The sequence below is a fragment of the Elephantulus edwardii genome, unplaced genomic scaffold (assembly GCF_000299155.1).
Source record: "Elephantulus edwardii isolate Elephantulus edwardi_28Jun2011 unplaced genomic scaffold, EleEdw1.0 scaffold00037, whole genome shotgun sequence".
Lineage (NCBI taxonomy): Eukaryota > Metazoa > Chordata > Mammalia > Macroscelidea > Macroscelididae > Elephantulus > Elephantulus edwardii.
In genome coordinates, this window is record NW_006399787.1 from 18,157,573 (window position 1) to 18,167,938 (window position 10,366).

The window sequence follows — 10,366 nt, forward strand, 5'->3', positions numbered from 1 at the left end:
TGTGCTTCAGAGATTTATCATGTCTAAAGATAAAGGCCCCATCTCACCAGGCTCCTTAAACAGAACAGATTTCTAAAAATGCACATCTTCAGTGGTGTGTATGTAATAAACCATACAGGGCAGTTACAAATATATACTTCTTAGACTGTTCTGGGTTTAAAGGCTTAGGACCATAGTTTCCTGGTATGACTTTGTAAGTAGGGACAATACAGTTCATAAAAATCATGCTTTACATCCTAATTTGATGGGTAGTGCCCAGGGTTTTAGGCGCCTAAGACTGTCATCAACTATTAGTCTCTCCTCATTCAGGAGTAGAGGATAGAAAGAAATCAAAGACTTAGTGAAAAAATTAGTGTATAGTAAGACTAATGGTCTATGTGAACCATAGTCTTATCTACCCTTAGACAGAAGCAGCAGATGGTATTAGCAACAGTTCTGGATTCTGATAAAATGGAAGAGAAATGTGGAACAGAACTCAAGTTCTTAAAAGTTCACACCTTGAGGTCTGTGCATTCTGAATGTTTCCAAGTACAAATCTGCAAGCACTGCCAGCACCCACAGGAGAGAATAAAATGACCTGTGCAAAACAAAAAAAAATTCACACCTATGAGACTGGTGTGAGACTGGAGTACTCCACAGGACTATCACCTTGAGATACTCTCTAAAATACTGAACTGAAACTAATCCCTGGTGATATCTGTTAGCTACATAACAGAATAGCTATAAAATAATGAATGTAATTAATGAGTACTGCTCTGCTTTAAAAAAAATTATGTTTTATAAATTATAAATAAATATATGTGGGAAAAGGATGGGCAATCCACTCCCGTGCAATCAACTGCCTCTGAAAACCTGAAGGAGGGTCAGCTATGGGTTGGTTCCAACACTATGGTATACAACAACAACAACTAAATATGTAGTAAAAAGAAACAAATAACAAGTAATGACCAAATGGTCAATAATTAGCCTAAAGCAAGCATGTTAACATAAAGGGGCAGATTACTGGAACAAACAGAACAAAATTCATGAAAACACAGGGAAAACTGTAACTAATGTCACTTTGAATAATTTGTGTAGAACTTGTTAAGTGGGAATCTAATCTGCTGTCAAAATTCTCACAAGAAACACAACATCTAAAAAGCTTTTGTAATCAGCACTGAAAATTCAAACCCTCACCATTTTTGAAAGCTTATGACATTTGAGACAGGGCTAATCCTCTTGCTTCTATGATCTCATTCTCACAAAAACCCTGTAAGGTCATTTAACATGGATGATAAATAGCTGGCTCAAGGAATAACATGGATTTTGAACTACACTCTCTCAGAAGGTTCCTTTTGAAAATATTCCTTTGTTAGCCACTCTAAATTCTTCTCAAGGAAGAGTAGTACCAGTTTCATCTGCATGCTTACAAATTTAAACTATTTCAACACAAGAAAAATGAGGCGTTTTAATCCTCTGGAGCAATACTATACCAAATGGCCTGCAATGAGAAAAACAGAGCCTGAAAGTCATCAGAAATTTTTATGTCAATAACACAGCAGCGTAATACTATGTCTGTTAATGCTAATAAGACACCTGGGCTTTATTTCATATATTTTTTATTCTCCACTTCATTTTCCTAGAATTTTATTTTTATGCTATCTTCCATAAGTTAGTCTGCAAGGGGAAAGAAATTTAACAAAACACAGCCTGAGAAACACTGCTTCAGAGAGCTGTTGTAAACACAGGCTGCTCCCCGATACTAGCTCTGTGGCAAAGGGAAGACATGACCAAGGAGATAATCCTCAGAAAACCAATCAAAACCCCTACTTTGGCACTGGTTTGTATTCCTATCACTTAAAGCAACGGCTAGACTGGATATGTTACCAGCAGGCTTTCAACCTACTTATGTGACAATGATTTATTTTTCCCCCAAAGGGTTAAATTTTTATTGCTGATCTATTTACAATAAAATAAATCGCTAGTAATGATAACATCATAGACAAAGAAGAACAATATACAAAGCATATTTACATTTTAAACCACATTTCTGATAATATAAATGAGAAACAGCAGTTCCAGGGCCACTTCCTGTCAGCTGTCAAGGTACTTTTTTTTTTCTTCTAGTAATGTATCTACTCAACAAAATCAGCAACAAAACAGTTTTTCTTACTGAAAAGAAAGTAGATAGATACTCCATTTTCTGGACCCTGAAACAGTATATGCAGGTCCTTGGGTGACAAGGATTTTTAGAATCAAAAGTCAACCACTCATTAATAACTGAATGTTAAAAAAAATAAGACAATGCTAAATTAATGGAGGGGCTTCGGTGGCTTAGAGGAAGGGAGTTGTGCTCCGAATCCACAGGCATTCAGTTTGAGCCTAGCAGCTTTTCTGTGGGAGAGAGACAGACAATCCCTTCCACTGCAATTCACAGCCTCTGGAAACCTGTCAGAGGTTATGACTCCATGGCAATGGCTTTGACTTTTCAAATAAATGTGTTCAACTTTAACAAACATTTACATACAATACAGAAGTCATGCTTTGATCTCCTTTACAAGTTTTGTTTTTCCCCTCAAATGCTTAAGAGAGTATTGGCCACTAGAATAAGCTTCCCCCCCTTCTTCGTCTATGAATTCTTTAGGCAATAAGATAGTGTCACCAGGGTATCAGGAAGCAAGGATAAGGGTCACAAAACTATTGATAAAGGGAGTCTGGAGGTAAGGAGCATTGGAGAAACTGACAGAGAACCCTTGTTTCATAAATGTCTTGATGGCTAGATATGGTACAGCTATTAAAGCAATTTCAGGCTGCTTGATTTAAACTCATATTTGAATAGTAATACTGCCTTAACCTTTGTAACTGCTCTGAGAAGTTCTGAAGAAAACAGTAATGAAGGATGAAGCAATGGTAAGATGAAGAACAAATAAAAAGTCACCTTTTCATGTGAAAAATGTAAACTATAATACATTTACTTAGTCTTCTTATTCATAAAAATGTTGTAAGAAAAGCTGTTGTTCTAAGTTGCTGGCTGCTCCAATTCCTGGTGGGCCCAGGTACAACAGGGCAAAACACCGCCCAGCCTGGTACCATCTCCAAGGCTGTCAGTGCACTCGAGTCCACGTTGTGGGCACTGAGTGTTTAAGCGTCTCTGCTTACAAAGTTCATCTCCCAGCACTGTACTGAAAAATGTTCTTGCAGTGGTTAACAGGATTTTCACAAGCTGATGTTCGGAGACAGATCACCAGGTCTTCCTTCCTAATCTTTGTCCAGAAGCGCTGCTGCAATCAGTCCACTAGAGGGAGCTCTGGAAGCCTAGTAAGGAGTTGTGCTGCCAACCCAAAGGCATGCGGTTCGAGCCTACCAGCTGCTCCCCACAAGAGAAAGATGGGTAGTCTCCTCCTGTGTGATTTACAGCCCCTGACACCCCACTGGAGGGTTAGCTATGAATTAGCTCTGAATTGACAGCACATCATAACATAGGTGACCCTCCTAGTATTTTAAATAACTGATGATACATCTTTTATCATTGCAAAACACAAGTTACTACATTATGATTCAAATTGACAGGTGCAGAGTGTAAGAAAAACTAGACTTTGTTAAAAAGGAGGCATTTGGAGAACTATTTTCTAAGGCTAGAAATTCTGCTTCCAAATTCCCTGATTAAGCTTATTTTCACTAATTTATCATCTAACTAATCACAGCACATTGGTCTTTCGCAATAGTTTCATTTACCCAGGAAAAAAAAATTGCTTTGTTGCTAGGAGATAAATACCAGTTGAATCTAACCTTTAAGTTATGAATTTTCATTTTTAATCTAACAGTTCAAAATGCACTGTTCCTGTTATAATAAACAGGAATGCTGACATGCAGCATTTTAAGACCTATAAATGAAAAAGACACTTTGACCATCAATTTATAAATCTATAAATGACGTGGCATAACTGACTAGCTTTATTAACCATCTGATCAACAGATATTTCCTTTCAGTGACAAAGAAAATAGCACAAACTTGCATACTCCAATAATCAGTCAAGCTGGAAAAGTTCTGGACATTTTATAAAAGTTGTTATGGTCTATTTGAATTATATGCTTGAAAACTGGCACCTACGTAAGTTTTTAAATATATGGGTCACCCTAAATCTCACACGTCAGCCCTCTTAGAATGAATTCAATTTTTAAGCAGTTTAGAAAAAACCCAGCTTTTGTCAGAGGTAAGCTGGCAGACTCATGGGGCAAGCAAGTAACCAAAATAACAGAAGCAGGTTTAACAGGTCAAAAAGGCTCATTACCAAAAAAAAAAAAGGCTCATTACCAACAGCTGCTGTTTAACTGCTGCCTTGGAGCAACATAAGCAAGAACAATAATAAATTAAACATTTGGCTAAACTAACCAAGTAGTCTACTGGCTGGGTTTGGTATATAACTACCACTTTATGATCTTTGTTGCAAAGAACACAGTGGCTAAGGATTGCTCTGAGTCAAAGAAAGCAACATTTAGAAAAACCACCGGTTCTAATATGCTACAATCCCTTGTCCAAGTTGTAAGACCTGCCTGAGACACGCAATTTTCTCTGTATGTCACGGTTTTTAAAATGAAGTTAGAAACACTTGAAAATTAGTTAGTTGTGACATTAAATGTTGAGAAGTTAAAAAGGTAACAGACAAGAGAAGAAGCAAATTCAAGTGGTTCCATCCATCTGACTGTGGACTTCACTATCCCTCAATCTCATACCTCATTCACACACTTCCTCATCCAAAGGCTATTTTCTTCATCTCCTTCCTTCAGGGATCTTCAATGACTACCTTGAAAACTTTACTTTTCCTTTTCGTTTTGTATATGGCTGAATTGGAACTGACTCATAGCTGACCCTGTAGCGGGTTTTCAGAGGCAATACAATCACAGGTAAAGTTTTGGTGGCCTAGTGGTAAGGAATTGTGCTGTCAACCAAGAGGACCAAGGTTCGAATCCATCAGTAGCACTGTAGAAGAAAGAACAACAATTTCCTGTAATAAATTGCCTCTGGAAACCAGCTTGAGAAAGCTTCCATTCCACTGGAAGGTCAGCTGTGGGTGGGTTCTGACTCAATGGTACACAAGAGCAACACTGCGTGGAAGGAGACTTCCCATCTTTCTCCCTCCAACCAGCTGGCCGATTTAAAGTGCATGAATCTTTTTCTTTCTACTTTCAGGATAGCTGGGAAGTTAGGATTTATTTTTCTTTATTTTACTATTAAAATCATGTAATACTTAAAAAAAATCCTGTTATCTGAGTCTAGTTTGCCCCCTAAATCTTTGACAACTGTGAACTTGCTAAGTTCTTTCTGGCAATTGAATAAACCTGTCCGTCTTTTCACTGGACAACTGCTTCCTCTATTCTCTCCCCTGATAACCAAACTGCCCAGAATAACAAAAACATTCACTTAGAAGCAAATAGGCTTAAAAATTTAAACCTAACCTCTTCCTTCTTCATAAAGAAATTAATAACAACCTAATTTGGGGGTTCCCCCTCATACGTTTGTTCTAGTACAGGTGTCCAAACACTAGCTTCCCCTTAAAAAAGAAAAATCCTTGACTGTCTCAAAAAGAGAAGTTACATTCATTTCAATCCATATGGATAAACAGCATTCTCTGGAACCTTGATTCTTAGAAAACCTAGCAATTAAAAGAATGTTATATAGTCTTTCACTCTAGGAATATGCAGAGACCACCCTCCCCACCAATTTTTTTCTTTTTACATAATTTCAGGACACTCGGGCTCAGCATACCTCAGACCTCTGGTGGACCCACCCAATTCAGGTTTAAAACGCTGGTGCTGAATATGAAGCTGGTTTCTATTCATTGCTGTGGACAATTCTCTTAGAAGGCAAGTCCTCCTGAATAAGCCCTTCAGCTCTAAGATGAACTCGGGAAACTCTTCCCTTTACAACTGTCACTATTTCACAGCAGCCATCCAGAGATGACAGAAAAGAGAGAACGTCTTACCTCTGAGAAATTAACAGCCAGCGGAATAATTCCAGCCACGTAGCATCCCACTAACATAGCGAGAGACAGCATACTAATGGAGAGGAAATCATCCATTCTGCCTTCCTTTATTCACCCCACCACCACCAGACTATAAATTTTCAGTGACTTCAGAAGGTGCTTAGGTTCTTAAACATGTGTAGTGATGCCAGGAGAGAAGGTGGACTTTCCAGTTCGGCCTCCCCCACCGGCGGATCTGTTCAGGAGGCGTCCCTACAAGCAATCCCTTCTTGCTGGTATTAGCACCAGAGGAAACTTTTTGGAAATCTTAGGTCGAGGGCGTGGGTCCTCAAACGCCAGTCACAGGACTCCCGCGGGTTATAGAAAAAAAAGTCAATGGGGGAAAGACGCTATCGAGCGATCTCTTCAACTGTCGGTACGAGGGAGGCACATCGGGCCCACTCCCTCTCAAGCAACGTCTCAGGTGGCAGAAGGAGGAGGAGGAAAACTCAAGCGAACCTGTTAGTTTTCCAGAAGCCCTGTCCCCCTGGGGCCGCCCGATCGATGGTGATCCCCCAGGATCACCCACTAGTCCCGGCAAACTCCCCTTCGAGTCTTGGATGGGGAAAAAGAGTCCCGTAGGTTCCTAACGACGGGCCCAAGGGGTTCAGTAATTAAGTTGATACAAAGCTGTCTCTGCCCTACAGCCGCTGATGCTCATGGTACTCCATTTCTCCGGGCCTTTACCCGGGGACACCAATACTACAGCTGCCATGGCCGCCAAGTGGCAACTCCTCATTGCATGCACTTCCGGATTGCCCTACCGCCCCGCCTCCAGAAAGGCACTTCCGGGTTACAACCGACCTGCCGCCTTATATACGTCTACTGCCGCCATTTTTGAGTAGGGCTAGTGAGAAACAACTCTTGTCGTAATCGGTGCCAGTGTTGTCGCTAAGCCATCTGTCTAACAGAGAGCACAGAAGACTGTATTGGGGGAGAGGGGAGAAACCACCTTCTGTCGGCCTTGAAACCATTCCGTGAGATAATATAGTCGCCCTTATCCAAGATGGCTGCAACAGAGTCAGAAACTTCTCTGCGTGCCGGAAATGTGGGCGCCTCTAAGATCTAAAAGACTCTTTCGCGTTGCCTCTTGACGAGTTCCGGCGGCTCCTCTCGCGGGGATTGGCTGTTGGCGGCGTCGCAGCTCGGCTCGTGTGCGGCGGTGGGTTCAGCAGGGGCTGCTGCGAGAGAGCACGATGGTGAGAGAGGCTTTCCCCCCACCACTATCCGAGCCCCTAGCCTCCCGGGCGACCCCAGGCTCGTACATCTTCTTCGTCTGCTGTCCTTCCCTCACCCCAGTTCGGCGCGATTCTACTGCTCCCCGCCCCTCCGGAGCGTGGATCGACCCTTTTGCTTCCCGCCGCGGAAACGCGGGGCCTGGCTTTAGGCCCCGGATCCTGGGTGCGCTCTGGGTTTGCGCGCCCGACCGCGGACTCGAGCTCGGCGCGCCGCGGGCACAAGGATGTGCTTTCTACCGACCGCTGCTTCGCGGAGGGAGGCGTGGAGATGGTGCTCTTTCCCTCCAAACGCGCTTCCCCAGCGTAGGAACAATGGCCGGGAGAGGTCTACCAAACCTGTTTCCGAAGCTGACAGATTGAACTTCCTGCGCTCTGCATGGAGGCGTGGGAGGGGGTGGGCGAGGGTGTTTGCTTTGTCGTGCGCTTTGTCGGCTGTGCTATAGTTTGCTTTTCTGTGCTTCGCCTTTTCCCCGTCGAGTTTTAAGTTCTTTTCGAATCACGCCAGGTCTCTCCCTTGCCATTTGCCTGCGCTCTGCGCTCTCTGTAGTACTTCTGTGCTGTCGGGAGTGGAGTCTGAAAAGGGAGGCTTATTAGCTGAGGTCTAAGGTTTCTTCGAACCCAGCCGGTAGTGGACCATTTTTGCACTTAGCACCGTTGCCGTTAACGATTCCCTGGGCTAATAAGTTGTGCTTTTTGAACTTTTTAAGGGTTTGATGCAGCCACGCCAGCCTGCTGATGTGGGTTTTCTGATTCACAGCCACGTTGTGGGCCTTGCGGTGGAGTCGGTTCTGATTCATAGGCACGTTGTAGGACAGAGGGGACTGCACGCAGGGTTTCCAAGAAGCAGGCTGCCTGGTCTTTGTCCCCTGGGGGGGGCGGGGGGAGGTCATGAATAAGGCTTAGGTTAGCAGTTGGATGCCTTACCCACAGCACCACCGGAGCCTGCATTTACTCACTCGCTGCCCGGGAGTTGGAGGGAGCCCCCGGCCACGCTCCGTTAGGTTTCCTTGGGAGCCACCGGGAGATTCCAGAGCCAGGGCCTTTATTGCACAGCTTCACCTGGACTTCCCACCAGAGCTCCCTCACTTGCAGGAAAAAGGCGTTCCCCTGGAGCCGGATTCCTGATCTCAGTTCAGTTTCCAAAGCTGTACATCGCCCTGGAGGAAGGAGATGTCCCGTCTTTTCTTCCGCAGAACCAAGGATAGATTAAAACAAACCGCCCCACAGTCTGGATGCTTAATGCGATCAGCCCCTACAAATTACCAGAAAGTAGAACATAAGTTGCAGTGGAACTTGGAAATGTCATTTTTATCCTCAAGAATTCTCCTTGCCTCAACTATTAATGCCACTCCTTGGCATTTTGTTAAAATACAGGTTAAAGTTTGAGAAATTAGTTACAATTAAATCAAGTAATTCTTAGACATCTGTCAATGATCTTGATCCATTTGAGAGTTTTAAATTATAATTTGTAAGTATATAATTGTTGATGTGATCGCCTAAAGTACTTGCAGGTGCAAGCTTCTTTTTTATTTTTCCCCGTTCTCAGTGTTTTTGAAACTCGTATTTGTGGGACTTTTAAAAGTAAGTAAAGCTACGTTATCAGAATGAATCATAGCTGTTTGCTAATCACTCAGGATAAACGGAAGAGTTATGTATAACTTTTTGTTCATCATTTCTGTGTTCACAATCTTTTATTCTATTGTAATAAAATATACATCTATATACATATCGATAGGTAGATAGAGAACATCTTCCCGTGAAAGAACACCTTAAAGAATGCAAGGACTAAGTCTGCTCCATAGAAAGGCGGGAGCTAATGAGACAAGACAAATTATGTAGTAAAATAACAAATTTTAAAAACTGCAGAGTTCTTTTGAAAGTGGCCAAGCGAGTTTGGGAAGTGTTATCTTTAAAAATTGCTAACAGGAGAGCATTCCCCTTCAGAAAGAGAATTAGGGGTGTGTGTGTCCTTCGTTGAGCACTGTTGGTATAATACCACCCAAAGAGAATGGCCAGCCATCTCCTCCTCTTAGATTTGCAGTCTTGGAAACCAAAGATAGCTAGCTAGGAGCTGATTGGACTGACAGCTGTGAATTTTGAGTTGGCATTTATATAGTTTTTTTGTCCTTGTCTTTGGGTAGTAAGTATTTAAATAATCTATGCCTAGAAGCTTATTTATAACCTAGTGATAATGAAAAGCCATTTTCCTAAATTTCTTTACTTTTTATTAGCATAAGAATTGAATTGACTGTAGTAAGAACCACTATGGCTGGTGTAATGGTGTATGGGAATGTAAACGTGATTTCTGTAAAATTATTTTTTTTCCTCAACGAATGACGCCTTGATGTAGCTATTTTGTGGTTGATGGCTTACTGTAATGGCTGCATAATAAATAACCTAGTATAATACTTTTTATCTTGCTTTCACTCTCACCGATGTTAAGCCCTTGTATGCATGCCTGTGTACTTGAAAAAAGTCAGTTACCCCTTCATTTCTTTTTTTCCCCAAGTTCTATTTTGTTCTTGTTATCTCATTTTTATCAGAGTAACTTCATTTTAGCTAAGAAGATAATGAGTATAAATACCCTTTTGATAAGCATATTTATATTTAAAGTGCTAGTTTTTAGTGGCTGGTTCAGAAAGCCTAAGCATTAATTAGTTTAACATTTAAAAAGATTCTGATGATTTCAAAATAATTAGGAGATCTCATCACTGTGTTTTGGTTTTATTTTTCTATTTCTTCCAAAAATAAAAAAGTATGTTTAATTTAATTTTAAATTGAGTTTACAGTGGAATTGCGTTATATTTGCATATAATTAAGCTTACATACATACTTGTCAGAAATTAGATGCAGGGGAGATTATTTCAATAGAACAGTTATTTTCAGCTGGGCATCATTTTTGTCCCCACTTCTCAGAGGATATAACAATTTCTAGAGACATTTTTGGTTTTTACAACTTGTGTGTTAAGTGTTATTGAGAAACCTTGGCACAGTCGGGGGAGGCGGGTCTGTGTTTGTGTGTATGTATATCTCTGTGTCTCATGCCCTGCTCCATCTGTCTTTCAGTCCTAACAGGATTTTGAGAAAGAAGTAGTCACTGAGGATTGGAGGATTAAGGAAGACTTT

The 10,366-nt window shown here is 41.5% G+C and overlaps 1 protein-coding gene across 2 annotated transcripts in view; it reads right to left on the reverse strand.

The window, feature by feature from the left end:
- SLC39A9 (solute carrier family 39, member 9) overlaps positions 1–6,187 on the reverse strand; it is a 68,044-nt gene extending 61,857 nt beyond the window's left edge. The window contains exon 1 of one of the 2 annotated variants that reach the window (XM_006884744.1): positions 5,964–6,187. In XM_006884744.1, coding sequence (XP_006884806.1) covers positions 5,964–6,059 — 96 coding nt within the window. In that variant the 5' untranslated portion in view covers positions 6,060–6,187. The remainder of the gene's footprint in view (positions 1–5,963) is intronic. The other variant, XM_006884745.1, reaches the window with a different exon arrangement.
- Positions 6,188–10,366: the final 4,179 nt, after the last annotated feature.